The 22,360-nt window shown below is 41.3% G+C and overlaps 1 protein-coding gene across 3 annotated transcripts in view; it reads right to left on the reverse strand.

Annotated features, from left to right (window-relative positions):
- DNAJC1 (DnaJ heat shock protein family (Hsp40) member C1) overlaps window positions 1–22,360 on the reverse strand; it is a 109,339-nt gene that overhangs the window by 11,535 nt on the left and 75,444 nt on the right. The window contains exons 9-12 of one of the 3 annotated variants that reach the window (XR_011902945.1): window positions 15,713–15,832; window positions 3,491–3,539; window positions 2,525–3,003; window positions 1,680–1,990 (exon numbers count right to left, since the gene is read on the reverse strand). Coding sequence is in view for 2 of the 3 variants with exons in the window: in XM_072330367.1 (XP_072186468.1) it covers window positions 1,922–1,990; window positions 2,525–3,003; window positions 3,491–3,539; window positions 15,713–15,832 (717 nt within the window). In the remaining variant the exon portion in view is untranslated. Of the gene's footprint in view, window positions 1–27; window positions 1,991–2,524; window positions 3,004–3,490; window positions 3,540–15,712; window positions 15,833–22,360 lie in introns of those variants that run through there. The other 2 variants (XM_072330367.1, XM_072330366.1) reach the window with 2 other exon arrangements.

The following is a 22,360-nucleotide window of genomic DNA, read 5'->3' on the forward strand; positions in this document are numbered from 1 at the left end:
CAACCCAAACCATTCTATGATTCTTCAAGATCTGATGGCCTGGTCTCTGCCATCTGTTTCCTGGTCAGAGGCAGAGTAGCATGAAAGCAACAAAGGTGGAGTGAGATTGCCAAACTCAGGGCAGCCTTAACTTCTCAGTATGTCAGAGGTTGGTGTCACAAACCCAAGACAGCGGTAGATGTTGTTCAGTGCTCGTATTCCTTATGGACAGAATATCAACAGCAGGAATGAAAAGGGTAGTTATGACATTAAACAAAACTCTGATTTGCTCATCTTTATAGGAGGAGACCACATCAAAGCCGAGTTCACATGAAGGCCAGATGCAGTCAAAAACCAACCTTGTTTCAATGACTTTGCAGATCCTGACATCAAAGGTGCTGGTCTTGGCAGCAGTTCAATAGGAACCCTTCGCCATGCAGTGACATGAGAGCAGACCGTGGGGCAGTTCGTGCTGCCTGCAGGATCAGTGCATGTCCCAGCCAGCTTGCTGCTACTTCTGCACCTCCATAGGCCTGTGCTGTGGGCAGGCTGTGCTCCTGGCCCAATGACCACAGGCCGTCCATGGCCTCTTCTCAGGAATGGCCAGCGCCGTGTTTCAGCATTCCCACTCAGACCAGTGCCACAAATGCTGCGCCTCTCTTGCTTCAGGGATTCAACCTGTCAGGTGTGACACAGTGGTACAGCCCAGCTGCCCCTCCTTAAGGATGTGCCTTCAGATAGATACGTGTCTGTTTGTCACACTGGCATTAACACAGTGTCAGATGCACTGCTGAAAGTGTCCCGGTAGCAATGGGCTAACAACAAGAACGTTTCTCACCCATGAGCGGTGTGTGCTTCCTTGATGTTTGCCTCCCCATGCAGAAGCTCTTATGGCTTGGAGAAGCTGAAGGTGTTGGCACACGGCATAACACAGGCAAGGCTCACACACGGCCTGTGTGTGGGCTTTAAAGATCGTCACTGATGGATAAAAGCACCGAATGTCTCCCAGGTCCATACTCTTTTTCCCTGCTGTTTATTGTTACATTCCACTCTTTCCTTACAGCCTAAGGTTAATTTCCATCCGTGACCAAAAACCATTCCACGTGCTAAAGAACAAATACAGAATGTTGCCATCATTCCTCATCGCTCCTCCCTGGCAGTTTTATGGAAATGGGATCAAATGTGGTGAGATGCCCATCTGCCAGCAGCAGCACAACGGGCAAACTGCTACCAGGCACAGCATCAGCACCAAGGGCGGGCCGTTAGCCAGCATTTCTGCCCATCAAGCTCCAAGTCCTGAGCTCAGGATCTTCTGATCTTCCATCTCAATGTCAAATTGAAACTCAAAGGCTCCCGTGGCTTCCATCAGAATCGGGGTGTAAATAATTCTTTATAAAGAATCCTCCATGTTTCACTGCAAAATGCTACAATCGTTGCTCTGATGGACGATACCCGCTCAGTACCCACCGCCCCCCAGGTAAAGGTTAGCCTAATCTTTTTCAAAGTTAGGAAAATCAACGTAGCAAATAATGAACAGCGATTCTTTCTTACTGCCTGCGCTTCAAACGTGAAATCAAAGCAGTCTGAATGCAGCAGATACAGAAAGCAAATGATGAGGGATCTTTCAATGTCTTTGTATTCTGCATCCACACTGGCTGCACCCGCAGCAGATGCAGCATGCAGGCAGCAGGGTGGGTTACCTGAAGGCCCGCTCCTGTTTAGGACATCAGCACCTCTCCACGTAAGCAGCTCCTAGAGCAAAGCGCACCTCCATTCTTCAGCACACAAAATAGTCGTTAAGACGACAAAGATTTATTGACACTTTCTTTTCCTAAGGCACGTGACGTATAGAAATACCGAGGTACAAAAACGCGGTTTCCTGCATATGAGTTTTATGCCCCCATTTTGACGAAGACGACGTCAATTCTTCTGCTCAGAGCACTCAGCTTTTGGCCAGCTTTTTCTTTTGTACCAGCTCAACCAGCAGCCTGTACCTCGCTATGCACTCCTCCTAGAAGGAAAACAAACGTTTGTTTGATAAACGGGAAGAAGAGAAAAGCAGAGTGTGGCACTGTTATAAGGCGGGTAGAGGTGAAAGCAGCACCAAAGTTACTCATGCAGTGGCTTTCAGAAGGATAATCTACATCTGTGAGCACTGGGTTAGAAAAACAAACTTCTGACTGATGTTTCTTACTGGGCAATTTCTCTCTTCCAAGAGCACACCCAGCCAAGAAAACCCCTGCCTGCTGTTTCTATATGACGCCTGTAAAGGCAGCTGTTAAGCACTGTGTTGTATGAGCCCTTCCAGAAGTTACTCATGAGTTACTTTGACGTTTCTGTAACATATTAAGCAAACTGACCTAATGGAAAATGCCTTTGAAAATCAGCAGAGGTTGCCACCTTTGTAGAGGCTTGGTGTCTTGACTGATGACTACAGGTGAAGTGACGCCCTCACTTTGCTGCATGGCCCTTCAGATACCCATGAATGGGCAGAACATGCATTTCCTCTTTATTTACATTCTAATTCCAACACCAGGAACTGTACCTTGCTTTTTCCAGGAACGCATTTTGCTATTTTGTCCCAGCGGTCCGACGTTCCCTTTGGATGCTGCTGCAAGGCCATTTCCAGAAGTTTCTGTTGGTTTTGAGTCCACAATTCCTCTAAGGCACGGCTCTTCTCTCTTTTTCTGCTCTCGTCATCACTTTCTTCCTCCTGCTCTGTGTTATCAAAATCCTTCTGCCGTCTCCCTCTGCCCTTCTCCTCCGATACCTCTTTTGTTGCTGCTGGCCCCATTTCGGGCGCTTTGGGAACCTTCCGCCTGCGCTGCCTGGTCTCGCCAGCACTGCCCTCCTTGGGATCCGTTTGGGCATCCGTCCGATCTGGGCTGTGATTGAAGCTCCCCTCCTCCTCCTCTTCCTCCTCCCTTTCCCTCTGTGTGATGATGTGGTCTGGGAGATTCATGGAGACTTTGGTGTTCTTGGAGTTCTGGGCCAAGGTTTTAAGCTCGGAGAGCCTGGTGACACCTGTTTAAAGCACTGCTGTTATACTTCTAAATAAATAAACCATAAACAAGAGGTACTGCAAGTAGGAGGTACTCAGAACAGTGCAGAGAGCAGGTGAGGCCCTTACAGATCATGCTAAGTTGCTTATGTTTATCCAGAAATCAAGGCATTTGTATGAAGCAATGAACTTAGTTATGAGCTCATCTGGTAGGCGTGAAGTAACAAGTAAATTACCACACTGACATAAACGAGAACAGAACAGCATCAAGAAATGGACAAAGCCCACCCGAAACTGAATAAGAAGAGCTGGGAGGAGGCAGCTACAAAGGCAGCATTCCCTCAGAGTGCGTCAGGTCTTTTCCCTGCTTGAAGCAAGGCAGGCTGCAGGAGTCTCTGCAGAGCACACGCAGAAAGTGACCGAAAGCAGCCGTGTGCTTTCTAAAGGTAGCTGCAGCTACCGAAACACGGTGCTCCCTACAGGTGTTGGTGAGGAACTGGCGGCACACACCTGGTGTATACGTCACAGAGTCCTTCAGCTGTTTGGCTTTTGTGGTGACCTGCGTAGAAGAGGGAGAAAAAATGGGAGTATTAAAAAAATTACATTTATCACACGGCAATCCATATATGCAGAATCCTTGCTTCGCCCTCTCTTAATACCTAAATCTGCACAATGAGCCTTTTCCTCACTGAATCACACAGCATCACACAATGGAAGGGACCTCAAGGATTATGAATCTCCAACCCCCCGCCACAGCAGGACCACCAACCTTCACATTTAATACCAGACCAGGCTGCCCAGGGCCCCATCCAACCCGGCCTTGAACACCTCCAAGGACGGGGCACCCACAGCCTCTCTGGGCAGCCCCGCCAAGAACGTGGAGCTTGGCCACCTTGCAGACCTCACTGCAGATCACACAGAACACAGGCTTAAATTGAAGTACTTGGTTTCTTAATTGCTTATGAAGTGTGTTGTGCCAAATGAGTGTGAGATTCAAGTCTCACGTAAAAGCATTTTAAAAGGCAGCACTCCAAGAAGTACACACTCAAAGTACTCAACATTTTAAACGAATACCAGTTTGTCTTCCAACATGTGGCCCTGTTCAGCCTCGGATGAGTCATTTTTGGAGCCCCCACGCAGACCTCTGCTGTCCAGGCTGACCATGCTAAGGGCAGCAGACTCCTCTCCCTACACAGAGCAGCACCCAGGGAGAACAGCCCACACTGTGCAGCACTTCTCTCAAGAACAGGAAAGATCTCCCCCGCAAATTAAACCGCATTTTCAGGGATGATTAAATTTAAATAAGAACTCCATGGACAAAAAAAAAGTCCTGGCTCTAATTATCCAAAGTCCTTATCCAGAGACAGACACCTGGCATAGAAAAGCCCAGCGCCCACTGCTGCAGCGTGATAAACTTTGAATTGTTTGAAGAGGAAAAGCCTAAAAACACCACGATGGGTGAATGATTCTAAGCAGCACCAACTGCTCTTCATCTGCACGATGCTGAAACAACTGATGGACCCCCCTTAAAGGGAAAACCTGCTAACACAGAAACAGAAACTCCTCAGAGAGCCTAAATCCATCCAAACCTAAATGTTCGAGTTCCCTTTCCGCTGTAAGCAGAACAGCTCTGTGCCCACACTGCAAAAGGCAAACTGGAGGGGAACCCGTAGCCGATTGCTGAACACAACTGTCCTACACAGTGACCTGTTACGCATCTCTGGAATTATCTTCATCTAAAGCGAACTGTAATAATTACACTGAAAAGTGAGGAGAACTTGTCATGGGAGAGCACAGTGGATCGTTTAGAGCTGCAGTGATGCAGGGGATTCACCTGTACACCAGTACAGCGGAGCACTGTCTGGCTGTGCTCATCTATTCAGACAGCTGACAATAACCCATTCTGCTATTTTTCAACTTCTGTCACAGACTCGCAGGCTACTCAGATGACCAAGAAGAGAGGAAACGAGACAGGAAATTTCCCTGAGCCAAAGAGAGACAAGTAAGCAGCCAGCAGCCTTAATGCCGCCGTTCTGCCTTCTGCGTGCTGAAGCACTGATGTCGTAGCAGGCTGCCAATTACTGCTTCATCCTTCCAACTGGGACTACACACGCAACAGAAACTTATGGTGGAGGCGGTGCAAGTCAATATCCTGGATTCCAGCATCCTTTACAGGATGGATGTTCCCAGATTAGGCTAGTGCTGGTATCCCACAGTAGATACAAGTTTTGGTGCATGTTGCATCCAACTGAATTAGAATCTAAAATGGCTCTTTCCATTAGAGCAGTGAAGGATTCCAAGATCCAGATGGTATTTCACATTCCCCCATATGTGAGAAGTACCAGCCTCACCTCAGCCTGTCTTTCTTTGGGTGATTCCAGCACCAGTATCTTTGCCGGCCCAGTTTTACCACCTGTAGTAAGTTACTCCATCTATTGCACAAGACTTTTGGAGGCACTGTGATCATCATTTTGCATGGACTTTCAATCTGAGCACTCGGTGATTAATCTGGAAATAACAGCTACGTGTCAGGTTTAGATACTGGGAATCCACAATACCAGGTCCTGAGCAAGCTCTGTCAAGGACCTCCTGCTGACATAACTCCGACAGCTCATCAACAGCATCACTGCCATCATTCCCATATTCCATACAGTGGTTTATCAATTATCCTTCTTTTTTCCTCACTTTAAAATCAGCTTTCTTCTTTTCTAGGTGCTATGAAAAATCCTTGTTTACTCCAGCTCTTCTCACTCAGAGCTCAGGTATCACGTACACAGACTTAGGACTTATTTGTCCATCAGCTCCAACTGTCATTGCTGTTAGAGATGCTGACAAAGGGGAAGAATCATAACATGTCAGCATTAACCTATTAGGGATTATTAGTAACCCATCCTATGGAATGTAGGAAATCTGTATTTCAGTTTGATCTGTTTGAGTTTAATCACTGCTCTTGCCACTCAAATTTGCAGCCTCCTCTGGTGCCAGCTCCACCATACACTGACAGCCCTAACATCAATCACTGCTCACCAGTGCTGAGCAGGGTTATCTACCAGGTACTTCTTAGCAGTTATTCTGAAGAGCAGAAGTTGCTCCATTGCGTTCTCAACTCTATTTCTTATCATAACCTGTTTCGATTTATTACTCTTTCATTCAGTAGCAGATAACACACTCGGAAGTACCCTTATTCAAAGCACGAAGCAGTTGTGGCATTATGCTTCTAATTATTATTGACAACTGCTAGTGCACAATGCTACAAATTACTGTTGTAGTGTATATTGAACTATGAGTTTTAGTCGTGCTAAAAGCCTGTTGTTATTTGACAACAGCTTTCATCAAAGTATTGGTCAGGTCTGAAGAAAACCTGGTTCTGGGGACACCTGAAATAATAAACATCATACTCTGAGATGGATTTAAAATAGAAGAGGGAGGATCTCCTATTTCCACAAATGATTTTACTGCTGGAAAGGCACACTGCATTATTTTATAGGAATCCGCTTTCACCTTTGCTGTTTCTATGCACAAACAACCCAGGCATCCCCGTAGTTCTCTGGGGATAACAGAAGTCACAAATGAAGTCAGGTAATCACACGCACAATGAAACATTTCCTTAGACAAAGGACGATGAGAACAAATGTTTGCTGTGAGCAATCACTGCTGAAGTAGAAAGTGAGCAGTCTTACTGTGGGACATACAGAAAGAAGCCACAGGAACAGTTTGCTTCTGTGAACTCCCCTCTGAATTCAGTTTCAATAGCTCTTCAGCTACAAAAAGACTGTACTGAAAGCTAGGATTAGTGGGATGATTTTATGCAATGAAAGCCAGGCAGAGCTGGCTTCCTCTTGTACTCCTGACAATTAGTCCAGATCACAAGACCAGTTGCTACTCAACAAGACACCTAGCAGTAAAAACATTCCTCATCCTGACCATCCTGATGTTAAATCTCGTTACCCTGGACACCTGCCTCCTCTTTCAGATGGGACAATCAATGCTTCAGAGATGTACAGGAGAAAAAAAAAAAGTATTATTCAGAGTCAGCTTAAAAGCCTTTTGGCAGCACAGGCAAAATGCAGGTTCGCTATCACATGGGTGAGAGGCTGCACCTTTTGTGCTGCCTGGAAGGCAAGGATAAAATAGCACGGAATTGTGACCGGCCTCAGGGGGAAACCCTGCAAAGTCAGGTGGAGCAACCATACCCACACTAAGCAGACAGGAACGGCCCATTTGCGGAAGGTGAATATCAAATTCCTCACTCCCACAGCAGCAGCCACAAGCTGGCCCTTCCAGAGCCACGGTCAGCCCAGCTTTGCAGGGCTCTGGCAGTGGCCAATGGGGCTTTGAAGCCTTTCCCATCCTGCTGCCTCCAGGCACTCCCCTTCTGGATACAAGACCATTTTGACCAGGGCTGTACCAGGTAAATAAGGAAACAAAAGTCTCTTGTGTTCTGAAAACACTCTGAAAAAACACAAGCAGATGAAGAGATAACCCATGTCATTTGGCTCCCAGATGTATCTAACTTTGCAAAGCAGGATGACATGTTGGCGTGCTGCTGCCAACCCAACACACTGACAAAGCTGATTACTACTCCTAGCATCTTCCTGAGCAGAAGTTATCTAAGTACCTATGACACTGCCTGAATTTCTCAGCATCACCTACCAGAAACCTGCTGTCTCGGTAGCAGTGTCCTGCCCAGCCAGTTGCTACCTTTTTACTCTCCATCTATTTACGTTATGCAAAAACATCCAAGATCTGTGGAATTACAGAATAAAAAACGATAGCTACAGCCTGGAAGTAGCTGAAGCCAATATGCAGCAAAGTGAAATTTTTTGAATCTGAGGCTAATTTGAGCCCAAACCACATTGTTCTCATAAAGGAAAGCCAGGTACAGAAAGGCACTCAATTATTTCCTGCCCTTCTCCAAGAAATAGGCTTTGCTGACCTTTCAGAACAGCACAGAAAAGCTGCCAAATTCGAGGTTCTCTCCTTATAGGCAAAGTATTACTTGTTGCACTGAATTGATGTCCCAATCTAGATCTAAACAGCTTATTCACAGCAACCACAATTGCACCAAGAATGGTTTGACCAAAGTCAGCCATCAGTAGTGACTCACTCCTTTCTTTTCATGTGACAGACTCAAAGTTTGTTGCTTTATAAAATGCCTTCCTGTAATTTTACTACAGGATTGCTAACACTGCCTTCCAGTTCTAACAGACTGGTGAAACATCAGGTCAAATCATCCCGCTCCTTTTCTTTTTAAGCAACTTATTTCCAACGTAGCAGATCCCTAGCAGTGAAGTATTCTGTTAGAAGATGCACTTTTGCTCTGACCCCCCTTCTAACTATTTGCTTAGTAGGCTGTTACCAACTTTTCCAAAAGTGTGCAACATAACCGGCCAATGAGGCCAACAAGCTTTTGCTCTCCAAAGAACTAAGAGACACTTTACCAACTGGATTTGCTTAGACCAGCTGCTGCCAGCCTGCAGCAGAATGGCTTTCTTATGGTTACGACCTGTGAAGCCCTGTGTGATTGCAAACCTTGCCACAGCCAATGAGAGGAGGCAGCCCCAGCAGAAACACAACAGCTGTGTGTTTAGTGAAGAGGCAGTCTAAGATGTGGCCTAAACCACTGGATTTAGAACATCAGTTCTCGTTAAGTGCCCGGAGAGTTAATTTAAAACAGAAGAACAACTGCTCCCTTTTTTCAGGCCTAAGAGGAAGAACTCAACACCCAGAATTGTCATGACGTGGGAGGCTTCAAACTATGCCTTTTTTCTACTTTTGTCAGTCAAAATCTACATTTGCAAGTCTTCAGCTCCGTACTGAGGAAACTCAGTAACGGAGAGGAGCTCAAATGCCCTTTGCAACAATTGCTTGAGTATTTTATGACCTCTGATGCAAAATGCTTTACCTGTGCTAAGAGCCCTAAGATTTGCATTCTGCGATGGACTTTAAACCCAGCTCATTGGGATATACACGGAATGTTTTGTTATTCAAGCTACACTGCAAAGTTATAGCAGCATTGTCCTGACCACTGTATAAGACATCTATTTGAATTAAAGCTGGTGTCCCGCTGGCTTCTGCAAATAGCTTTCTCCTTGAAGTGACAGGAATGCTCTTGTCATGCCTCCCAAGAAGGAAATCAGTCTGTTTTGTATTTGGGTATAAGATGCTCCATGCTGCCTGATTCTGCAAGAATGGCAGGGTCAGTTGTATGACAGCGCAGAAGAAAACTGTGCCATCACAGGACTTTGAACAGCAATCCCCATGCAAAGTATCAACAGGCATGTTGGTGAGTCTGTGGGATTAGACAGGTGTTCTGAAGATTTCACTCTTAGACTGAGGGATCTCCATGACCTACATACCATCTAAATCCCATCTTAGATATTCATAACTGCTCTCAGACCTTGATCCAGAGCAAGGTCTTTATACTTCAATAAGCCACCGCAAGAACTATTGATTACATAAATATATGCAAGCTGCTGAGAGGGACTGCTTCAGAATATACACAACTGGAGATCACAGTAACCGAGTTAACACAGGCACGTTATACAAAATGAAATATAAAGCAGACTTAGGAAAAGCTTAATCTCCAGAAGCAAAAAAAACCAACAACCAACCAACCCTAATAAATTCATTAACTTCTACGTATTAATCACTTCTCAGATAGATGTTTTCTCGCTGGCAATGTAACAAGCTTGCACTTGCCAAAAATGAGGGGTCTATTATATAATGGCATAGAAATGTGCAGTGAGTGTGAACTCACACAGTTAGACTTAAGGCTGAAACTGTTGGACATGAGAAAACACAAAACAATCCCTCCCTCCCAGTCTTGTGCTTTCAGGTTTCACCATAATTCAGGATGTCTGCTCCAATACATACACCTGTCTATTGTTTTGCTGTCTGCCTTGGTCTTTTTTTATACAAGCAGCAAATCCCTATCAGTCTGTTTTTGCAACACAAACGCGTGAGATTAGTGAGTGCAGGAGCACACAGAATCAGTTTAAATCCTGTAAGACAAGTGAATGATATTACTTCACAAGTATGAAATCTGAGATCTCTTTGCCTTTAATTTAAAAAACCTGTACCTAATAATCACATTAAAGTCTGTTTGGCATGCCAGACAGCTTTTACTTCCTCTGTTATTTTTACAATTTGAATGTCCTTTGTAGTTACTGAAATTAATTTATGCCTGTCAGCAAATATTTTATTTTTTTTAATCTGTACGGGTAGGCACTGTCGTGTAAAATATGCTGCTATAATTCCACACCTAAGTGCTTCTTCTCAATCTGGGTTCAACAAAAGCCAGCCATCATTATAAATCTTCATAAAGCACAGCATTTGTCAAATCAAGGAATGTAATTTTTGCAGAAATAGTCACCTTGAAATTCTATTCATAATTTATCCTACGTCTGAGGGCGTTCACAGCGTTTAGGAAATTCAAACCTAACTTTTTCTTTTGTTTTAAAAGGTCAATTATTTCCTTAAGTATTGGAGGACAGGAATGAGAACTAACCCCGGAGCAACAAATTCAGCAAGGAAAATGGGTCAAAGAACAGATGTTCAGGGGATGGCAGAGAGCAGTGGTACAGGTAACCAGGTCAGCCAGCAGGAACTCTGATTAGAGTTAACTGAACTCCATTTCCCTTTCATAATCAAAATACTTGAAAATCTAATTTATACCACCAGCCAACTGCAATAAAAATGACTTAAAAAGCTGTAGAGGCTTTTGGTTGCGAGAGCAGTAAGATTTCATTATACTAAGCTGGATGAAAATCATCTTTATGGGAAAAGGTTGATAAATCCGCAATATGCACATATTAAAATGTCAATTAGCTATTTAAATAATGAAACATACATAATGAAACATGATAAAATGAGCGCAATTGCATCCATTTTGGGTCGACTATTCATTGGCCGTTCAAGGATGGTTTCTGGAAGAGAGACAAGATAAGAATTACCCTGTACTTGATATGACCAAAGTTAGAGCAACACGCTTCTCACAGCACGCCTACACGATGGTTGCAAGTATAAAGTAGCTGGGCTGAAGGAATACGTTGCAAAGAAATTTATGCTGGTATCACATGAGGCAGCATGAACAGAGACAGTACAGCTGCATGAGCTCAGATGCACTACAGTACGGAAACAGCTGTTTACTGTTGGATTTTGGCTGGCACTTTCCCACTGCCCTGAATCCCATTGTGTAGAAGCATCTGTTTGGACAGGGCATCTGGTAGACAGATCCATATAACAGGTCTTATTCTTGTTTGTGAGTTATTTTGGGAAATCACAAAATTAACAGACGTGAATGCCTACAAAATAACAAAACAATTCAAACTCAGGTGATTTTAGTAACAGTATAAAAGAAAAAGCACCTGAAAGATGACTTGGTAAGGAATTACTGAACATAAGAACCATCAAGCCAAGGTACATGCAGTGATTAATAACCAACTTAGTGACTATCTGGCTTTAATTTTACATTTTTTAAATGAGTTCACACATGGTTCCAATTGTAGGCGGGTTTTGTTTCCTCCCCCTTTCCTCCTAGATAGCTTGCACTTGCTAGTCTAATCACAGACCATATGAAGAGAAGGACCTAACCTGAGGCAGAATCTCTATATTGATCTCGTTTCTTGCAGATGTTTTCCTAACCTGTTTTTTAAAGACCTTCAAAGGTGGATACTCCACTGCAGCTTATTCCACTGCCTTACTACACCTTTTAAATCTTTGCCCCTTCATGGCTTACTCAGCTGTGTACGTTAAACTTCAGGTAGCCACTTCTTGCCCTATAAAGCTGATACAGAGCACAAGCAACTTCCTTTTTGCAGTTCTCTCTTTAGATAGATGAATGCTTACATCATATTTTCTTTCAGTTCTCAGCCCATAAGAATTCCTTCACAATCTTTTCCAATAGGTCTCTAAAGGTCACTCTCCTTATTCTCTTCTGGTCTTGTTACACTGAATCACGTGCTTATTGTAATCTTGAAAACTAGACACAAACTGGAGGTGTAGATTCAGGTTTACCATCCTCCTGTGTTTTCTCAGTACGACGCTCCCCTTTTTCAAAAGAACTTGCTATTTGTTGACCTGTATTATCTCTTCTAATCTCTGCATTTCTCCTGCACTTGTTTGCCATCTTTTATTTGTGAACCCTGTCATTATCTTGCTGCACGTACTTGCATACTGACTGTTTAATTTGCCTATTGCAACCAATAACCTTACTTTTTGCATCTTATTCCTCGAATTCATTTTGAATTCTACTCATCTTGCAATGTATTTGCAGTTCCCTCTTAGCTTTCTAGGAGTACTTTACAAAGAAGTTATGCTACTCCACCATCTTTCATCACTCAGGTTAGTAAAAGGTGGAAAATAATGCAAAATACAACTTGCTGTGTTATTTGATAAAGCCCTTCAGCTGGACAGTGAGACACTAATGACTTCTGCAGAACTGGTGGGACAAATACACTATGGTAGGAAACACCACGGCACTGTCAGATCCAGGAGAGAAAGAGAAGACAAACTAAGAAGGACAACTGATTGCCAAAATGATTTTTTTTTTTTTGTCATTAATTAATGCCTGTTCATCTTCAGATGACAAACATCTTAAGGAAGTTCTGCTAATATGAAAAGTTCAAAAGCCAAAGCTTCTATTCAGAATGCTGCTTCAACAAGTGCAAACTGGGTTCTGAGGCAGCAAATCAATGATAAGAAAAGCAAAATGGAAAATCATGGTGGAACTTTCCAAGCATAACGAATCTCTCTGCAAATAAGCAAGTGACAAACTTTTCCCTTCTTTGTATGTGGAAACAAAAAAAAGCAGTGCTAAAGCACCAAGCATTAAAATCCTCCTTCATGTTGTCTAAAAAAGTCAGTAACGTAATGGCAGGAGGAAAGTTCAGAATGATGTAAAAAACTCCAAAACAAATAAAACCACAAAACTAGGTTAAAAGAACACCACGAAGCCAAGAAGTTGACAAATGCCAAGATGCAGTGGAAATTAATACAGCCTTACAGGGGAATTTACTTCAGAAAAGAACAAAGGAAGAAGAAAAAAAAGTTGTTTAAAATGGAATTTGTTTGGGGCAGTCAGAAGGAGAGAACTTCACTCACGTTACTCTGGTACACACTGATGATTTCAGATCATTCTTCAAAAACTACTGCAATATTTTTCTCACATTTTTGCTAAGGAAGAAAGCTTTGGAGTCACAGGCAGCAATGGAAAGATAATTTAGGATTGCACCACGTTAAACTTTTTATTAACACTTACTTATCTACTCTACAGTTGAAAAGGGACACACTGTACTCTGTGAATCCTTTATCCAGTTCTCTAGCTGTGAAAGGAAAACCAGGACTTACCACTCCTCATAATTCACAGGACAAAAAACAAACAGAAAATGGTCTGAAGTTTTTAAAAAGTATTTTCTATGTCCTCAAATCTGCCCTTCAGTATTTCAGTCCTTTGCCCTTGATGATACTTTAGCCAAGACAGAATCTGATGTCAATTGAGATGTAAACAAGGAAGCCCCAAACTGTGCTGCACAAGCTGCTTCGAAACAGTTCCCTCAAGCACAAGAAATCCCCTTCTCTTCCTGCTTCTCTTCAGTGGAAATGGGGAGCAGCAGTTTGGGCAGGAAACACTGACTGCAACTTTCCTCTGAATTACACTCAACAGCACTGGACTAATTCCTGTGGCTCTCGCATAACATCTCTTATTCACTGGCAGTGATAACTAAGCAAAACAAACTTAGGAATCCCTCCCATAAATGTGCGTTCTATTCTTTGTCTCCTGTAACAAGCACAATGGATATGCTGCAGATATTGTTCAGCAGCTGGAAGGATACACCTGAAGAAGTTCCCAGTTTCAGTGTCTCCACGACTGACCTAATAACATCTTGAGACGGAAAGCTTCCAGGAAACTTTTGTTTAAGTGTTTCTTCTTGGACCTAACCACTGAAACTGCACAATGTGATGGAGGAGAAACACTACCAAGTAGTCTGTATCAGGAAAGCTGACCCAGCATTATCAGCAGTGTGAAATTTTTAGAGAAATAAAAGATTGTGCAGAGCACACTCAAAGTAATCACGTAGTTGGAGGCCACAGGAAGTAAAAAGGATTACACTCCGACTTTGCCTCACACAGAAGCCCTCAAAATTGCCATTTTTTATACAAGAAATGACAGCTCTTAGATCTCTCATTGCACTACCCCACTCATGGTGATGAGGTCTGCTCACCTCATAGAAGTGGGTGAGCTTCATTTTTCTCTACGGCCCTGCCAGTGTGCAAGTATGGTGTGCAAATTCACTATTAAGAATCCTTTATGTAATGTATGCTTCTATAACTGTTTCAAGGAATAAAGCAGAAAATGGCTGCAAGAAGTCTTAAGATGATATGCTAGTTTAGTGACGGGCGTAAGTGGAAGCTACCAACGTGTTTGTAACATCAGTAAGCATCCTTTCTGAAGGCAGACTCGAAGATCCATCCCATGCTCACTGCCTACCATCAAGTCATGTGAAATATTTTTGCTATTAAAATTTGCTCAGTAAAATACAACAGCTTTTTAATAGTCACTCCACCTCAGTATTATGATGAGCAACACTGAACAGAATCTGATCAGAGTAAACAAACCAACACAAAAAAAATCAATTACATTTGCATAGCAGGTTTATAACTTCTTGTTTACATTCACTTATCTGCAAATAATACGGCTTGTTCTGAAATGACAGGAACATAAATGGCTTGTTTTGCAGTATAAACGAGTAACTGAGCACTATAACTCTACAGATAAAATCTTTAAAAGCAACTTCCAAAAATATCTTCTTGTGATTCTATCAACAAGGACGAGAAACAAACAATTATCCAGACTGCCCAGAGGGTGCAGCGGGTTACACTTGGCTCTGGCCAGAGGCCGTGTTTCCCATTATTTAAGATAATTCCCGAAATACAATAAATGAAGAATATCTAATCTCAAAACATACATCAACAGCTTTAAACATTATTCTCATTAACCCCTCCAGAGCCTATAAAATAGGGTCAGCTGAAAGGGCTTTCAAAGGGTCCTCAGCAGACACTACATCATGTTCCAGTGATCTATTGCTTGAAAAGGAAAAGTCTTTTACGGCCTGGCCCCTGAGGGTTTTAAGATCATAACACTTAAAATCCATAAGTACAAGCTTTCTTTGATATGCGGTACAATACTATAAAATATGAATTAACAAGGATATTAATCATTTTGCACAGTGTTATTACCCAAGCTATAATCCAGAAAAATGGTCTGAAATAGTATCACATGTATAACTTGTTTTAAAGTTTGCAGAGATACTTCAGTTTAATTAATGGAAACCATCTGTCTAAACACCATTAGCTCATCTATGTTTTGAAGGGCCGGCTTAGAACAGAAACGTAATCTTTAACCAAGTCCCACAAATACCGGCTCGCAGTTAAAAGGGTCCCTACAAAACCCAAGTGGCATTGTGTTTCTCTTATTGGGTTACAGTAGCGTGAGTCTCCCAGCACCAGAATCCCCCATACAGCTGATCAGTTACAGCTGCTAATTGCAGAGCGAGAAACGGGCTGACATCTGCTTCTTGCATAGTTAGTTAATGGTTCACTTCCAGGTCCTAAAAGGATTGTAGCCTCTCTCAAAAGACAATGTCGGCCCCCATATACGTCTGCCTTCTACACTGCCTGTCTTGTTCTGGTTTGTCACTCTCTCTACAATGCAAATCTGAGTGAACTCACATCTGCCACTGATCGACCCAATTCGTGAGCAATCTTTTCCCATCGACCTGGGGTCCCCCCTGGGAACTTAACCATACTTCTTGTCAGCTGGCTGAGGTCCTCTTCTGTCCATTCAGGTGCCTGTAAAACATTTGTAAAACATTCATTACTGCGGGGATATTGGACATATATCTGTGAGGTAATATACTGGAAAAATTCCTCACGTGAATTAATCAAGTCTTGTTAAAAAAAAAAAGAAAAAAGGAATAGTTTGATATATCTGGTACAATCTCCCTGTTTTATGGCAGAAAATGTGTAGGAACAATAGACCAACAGGGAGGTATTAGAAATCCTTAACATAGGAAAAGCATGTTTTGTATGTTATATACGTGCATTTGTTTAATTTACATCAGCACATTTGTACAATGTACACAACACCAGAGAACTGCAGTCAAGATAAAAAAACAAGACTTCTATTAAAGATTAAACTGCAGTTTAAGATACAAAATTTTAGATGTTTCTTTAATTTCTCACACAAGATTTTTTCAGCAAAGATAAAGAGAATATTACTTTTACATTTAAAGCACCCTCTGAATGAAACAGCACAGTCATCTTTTGGTCACTGCAGCCTTCACGTGCTTTAGCATTTTTGCGTGACTCAGGAATGAAATCTGTTGATTCTAATATTGCACTAAGAGCACTGGCCACCACCCCACCCCTGCAACAACACACCAGCCATACCACAGACAGAATGCTTCCGCAATCCAATAAGCAAAATACACGACAACGCTGTACTCTAACAACACCAGACAATCTGATAGAAACGACTGTCTTCATAATGGCCAAATAAAGTGAACAAAGCCGGGGAGCACACAATTACGGCAGCTTAAGCCACGAAATCCCGCTTGCCTCACAAGGCACAGTAACCATCCCTGACATTTGCAGCATCCTTGGCGACATCTGCAGAGCCCAACCTTTGTTACGATCCCTAGTTTGCCATTTTATTTATTTTTAAGGAATTCCTTATGACATACCTCTTCTAATCACCATTTCCGATAATGAACAGCACATATCAAGCAGTTTGCATTACAGAGCCATCAGCACAGAACAACAGTCAGAGGTGAGTGACCCCAGGGACCATCTCCACAACTACAGCAAAGCTTCTCCCTGACACTAATCCTGCCTGTCATTCTCCCACTGTGCTCTAACCACACTGACATCCGCCTGCCGCACTGCGAGCTTAACGGGGCCCTTCCTGACTTTTTACTGTCTCCCCCAATCAATGGTTCAAGCGTGCTCTTTTCACCATGTCCAAATGGCAGCTTCACTCATAATCAAAGTGCATTGCTCCTGTTAAAGGGCTTCCCGAAAGGCTCCACCATTTGCATTCATTTGCAAAGCAAACTACTTTTATTCACTTTGTTCTGCTATCAAGAGTGTTCCCTGAAGCAGATAAATTGGCATAAATACAACCTGCCACTTAAAAGACAGTAAATAATAGCCAATAGTAGCAAGGATTTCATCAATCGTCCTGGTTTGGATCCATGTAGCCCTTTATTCAGTGCTGAAAGCCCCAGACATTCATATTCATATATTTTTAATACAAGTGTAATATATATTTGAGTCACTGCACAGAATTCAAGATGTTTAAATTACGTGTGTATGTGAGAGTGACCGCACGCACATTACACGCACACTCAGACAACTGCACCACGGCTGAAGGAAGACAGGACAAACACACAGCAGATCCCACGCTGCAAATAACCTTTTTATTTTTATTGTATCAAGCAAGTTAGTATACTCCGTGCCCTCTTTTATGCTAAGATATCTCTCTGAGATTTTTAGAAGGGAAGTTTAGGGGGCAATCAACTACTTAGAAAGATTTTCGCCGCTATCATTTCAATAACAATTATGCTTCTGTTTTAGTTAAAATAATTACGTTCAAAAGGCAGTCAAATTTCAGACATTAAAAGCAGACCTTAATATGCAGTTAACTGTAATTTCTTATTTAATTTATGTTAAAACCGTTTTTTTTTTTTTTGTTGTTGTTGTTGGATTGTTGGTTTGTTGTTTTTTCTTTAATAGATCCACAACTATTTTTCCTTACCGCATCCAAAGCATATCTAAGCAATTACACACGGAAATCAAGATGATCTTTTCAGTGATGTACATGTTGCGGGAGCCTATCAGTAAGATGCATTTTCAGACTTCTTGGTAAGCTTTGTATTTTCCGTGCTCGAGACTCTAGTAACCACTTGTAAATATTAGAATTAATTTCATCTTCCTAAATAGAGGGGAGTAAAACTATAATTATTTTGTAGATCTGAAACAAATTATATAGCTTATTCACAGCACAGGAATTCATTAGCTAAATTAAAACATCAACTGATTAATCTTATTTCAAGCTGGCAATTTTAGAACGTAAGATCTAAAACATCTATAAACTTGGGAAATCTTTGAAAAAGCTTTTAGGAAATCCACTCGGAACTGCTAAAGCTGTAAAGAGCTTTTGTGAATTTGCAGTTCCTCAGCAACAGTTAATTGTGTCTTTAGATGCAACAGTGCCTACTGTGATCCAACTACTACAAACAGCTACGAGGGTGGTCATGGTGTGAATGTGTTCTCCCTGTTCTAATCTGTAGCCAACTGTAACTGCGAGAGTCAAATAAATGCATAAACATACCGCTCTGTCACCTAGAACCACCTGTGTCCAATATTACTTAAACGCTGGGCCAAAATTCATCTCTACAGTAAAGCAATGGAAGACACCACATGGTGAGGGGACAGCTGTTGTTACTACACAAGCATTCAGATTTTGCATCAAAAAAGCTGTGTTCTGGGATTACCTTCCCATACTGAATACAAAAGTAGAAGTACAGAGTTATGGTCTACAGTCTTGAAAATGAAAATAAACTGCAAGCGCAAACATAAAAATTCATAGCGTTCTCTTCAATAATAATCCCTTAATGTGGTTTATCACACTTAACTGGCGATACTGGAGGATTAGTTCACCCAAACCACTACGGACTTTCCATGAAAGAAATAGGATGTGGTTTATTGTTTACAGCATGACTCTTTTGCATGCATCCTCCTTTCATAATTCCATCCCATCTCTTTCAGTATAATGGATTTTACACTATTAGGATATATATTTAAATTCAAAAAGCTCTATTTTCAGTTCTAAAAGCAAATTTTTAGACAACAAAGTATTTGTTATCCAGAAAACAGTATAACATCTTTATACCTGTTAACATTAGCAAGTATAAAGTACGTATCACTTTACTGTAAGATTGGGAAGTGGTTAGTATTTGAGAGTTTATAAAGTGTAAAAGATATTTATACTGACAGTAAGTTGTAATTTGATTTTTTAGATTAAATTTTAGCTTTAGACACTTTCTTCCTGCCATCAATTAACTGTGCATTCTCCATTAAAATCAGAAGTTTGGGTAATGCTTTCAGTCTGGTCGGAATTTTGTGCTATGCATCATCTAGTTCTGGTAATTTATGGACTTAAACAGTCCAGGCAATGATCTTGCAAATACACTGTGTTTGTGGAAACATCTGTAGTACAAGAGTCCTAGTGAATTCCCAAACAGTTCTGCCATTCAAACTATAATTAACCTATAAGTAGGTGGTATTTCTATCCAGTAACACCATGAGAGTAGAACAAAAAACATTTCTGATTCGCTTCCTTACCCATATTAGTCTTATTTTTCTTACATTTTTCTTCCATATTCTTAAAATTTCGTGCTTTTCACTGTAATAAGTCTGAAGTCATTCTTCTTTTGTCAGTTCTCATACATGTGTGACTACATGATCCAGGGTTTTGCTGCACACTAAAGATCTAAGATTCTGAAGACCTGTTCTGAAACTCTCAATATCTGCTAAATCTCAATATATATATATATATATTTTGGTCCTTCAAAGCTTGTAGTCAAATTCAACTTCCAACAGAACAATTTTTATTATGGGAAACAATAAGAACAAAGGCAGTGGTCAAGCTAGGCCAGTATCTCAATAAGTGCTCGGGGAGCACAGATGGAATAAACTTTTAACACACACTTTGTGATAACTCTGTTCACTGTCATCCTCTCCAGTCCCACTCTAAAAAAAATGGGGTCATACGCAGATACCAAGAGAGGAAGTAACAATATTTTACCAACACCTTACCAAACATTATACCAACCTCCAATTATTATCATTCCAAGGAATTTCTTCAGCATAATTCATTTTATCTACTTAGTAACTTAATGAATCTCTTTTTCAGTGTTTTGTCCAATCCTCCCTGAACTATGTAAACTTTCCATATTTGCAATATCTCCTTCATCAGGATCTGCACACATCTACTACCCATTATGCAAAGAACTGCATTACTGTGTCTGCTTTGAACAGCTCTCGCTGGCTTTGACAACTAGCTCTTGGTTTCAAGTTAAGAACCAGAACCAGCAACTAGTCTACTTCTATTCACCTCCATAGTACTTACTCCCCAGTAAGTTGTTTCTTCCAAGCTCAGGAGTCCAAGCCTACTCAGATGGTTTTTCATGTAAAAGCCATTTCACACACAACCCTGTTCTTCATGCCTTTCTCTAAACCTTACATTCCAAAATGACCTCTTTGAAATCAGATACCAAGCTGCACATTGCAGTCAAGCTGTGCGATTAATCATAAATCACGAATCCATGCAGTAAGGATTCTTCTGTTTTATTTTCTATTCCTTTCTCGATAGTTCCCCAAAAAATCAGCACTGATAAATATGTTTCTTCTCAAGAAAAATGGCCAACTCAGTTCAGAGCTCATCACCTTGTGCACGAAGTTAGGACTGTCATTAACTACATCAAGATCTGCATCACCCTGTATCTACCTGCTGGGAAGGTTTTTTGCCATTTTATTGTTCTATTCTACACTTCTTAGTGCCCAATTTCATTTTCACTATTCCAAATATAATCCTGCTAATGATGCACTCTCTATCCTCATTGTTCACCCAATGTACTACCACTCATTATACCCTAAGAATACACAGAGCATCTCAGTTTTTGCTAGTTTTCCTGAAACATATATCAGATATGTAGGTTTATAACAGTCCCTAAATTCCACTGACTACTTAGAAAATAATTAGAATGATGTATTTGACACTTTGGTCCTCAGACACGCATGAAAATGAAGAATTAATTCAATTATTTCTTCCTTAACTTTTCTTTAAATTTGTGGTTGGATATCTTCTTGCTCCAGCAAATTAAAACATTTAAACAGCATACTACATAGTTATAAAAGAACATTAGAGATGCACATTATTAATTCCAGATTTGTTTAAAGCAACTCTCTGTAAATATGAAGGCACAGTTTACTAGCTTCGGGCAGTGAGGCCCTGGCATAGGCTGCCCAGAACAGCTACGGGTGCCCCATCACTGGAGGTGCTCAAGGCCAAGCTGGATGGGGCCCTGGGCAGCCAAACCTATGAGTGGCAGCCCTGACCGTAACGGGGGTTGGAACTGGATGGGCTTTAAAGTCCCTTCCAACCTAAGTGATTCTACATTCTTCATTTATATCATAAGCTTGTCAAGGTAACATTCTAGCCATAATCATTTTTGCTTATGCAGTTCCTCGCGCAATGGATATCTGAGACTCCAGTATTAAAAGCCTTAAAGTATTTAACAGCTCTCAAAGAAGGCTGAGAACCCAAGAGTAAAAGTACTCATCTGCCTCAGTACCAGCTTTTCTCCTGAACGCAGATGCAAATGTTTCAGGAAAGAGAGATTATTTCCATTACAGCTGGCATCAACCTGGATCGGGGATTTCCTAAGAATCAAGTTGAATCCTTCCCTACTTTACAAAGTCACTGATGAAGTTTTCTACTCTCCTCATCTCATTTTTGTTCTTACTCAACATCATAAATATTACTACATATGAAAATATTATCAAGTTTGTTGTGTCTTTAACCTCAGCAGAAAATCATGGATAGTTTACACGATACTGCCAGGTTATGTGCAGACATTTAATAAGCCATGCCTTAACACTGAAAAATGTGTATTCTCATAGACAAAAAAAGGGGATAAGGATGAGAAATAAATAAAGCTAAGAAGCAGCTACATGAAGCAGTAAGACAATTTTTAATGTTATTACTGCATGCAAGTTGTAGATACTCCAAAAAAGCAATAATTAGTCATCTGACAGAAAAAGTGCCTTAAAAATGACACACCAGGTAACCTAGTAACTCATGAGATGATTGCTGATCATCCCTTCAACACCATGCATTTTCTCCCATGAAGCCCAAAACCAGTAAATACATCTTGCTAGAGATAAGTGCTTTACAGCAATACACTGCCCACAAAAGGCAGCTGCTCTACAATTCATTTGTTTTCAAATACGGGGTTCTACCAGGCTTTGATTCTAGATTTAATATGAAGCTTTCTTTAACACGCAGCAGTTAACTTCATGAAATATGCACAGGAATGTTTTCCAATACCAGCCTATATTTTCATAGTGCAATCTGAACACTCCCCCTATACAGCTGAGTTTTCAAAAACACGAGAAATAATTCAAATTATGACATTTTCATGGCTTTGAAATTAAAATTTTCTGTAGTATTAATACAAAAACCAGCTTATTAGTGTGAGTTTTTTTTTCCTATACGTCATTATAGCAAACCATGGGGGTAAAAGATTATTTAAA

Source organism: Excalfactoria chinensis, chromosome 2, assembly GCF_039878825.1.
Source record: "Excalfactoria chinensis isolate bCotChi1 chromosome 2, bCotChi1.hap2, whole genome shotgun sequence".
In the NCBI taxonomy this organism is placed as follows: Eukaryota; Metazoa; Chordata; class Aves; order Galliformes; family Phasianidae; genus Excalfactoria; species Excalfactoria chinensis.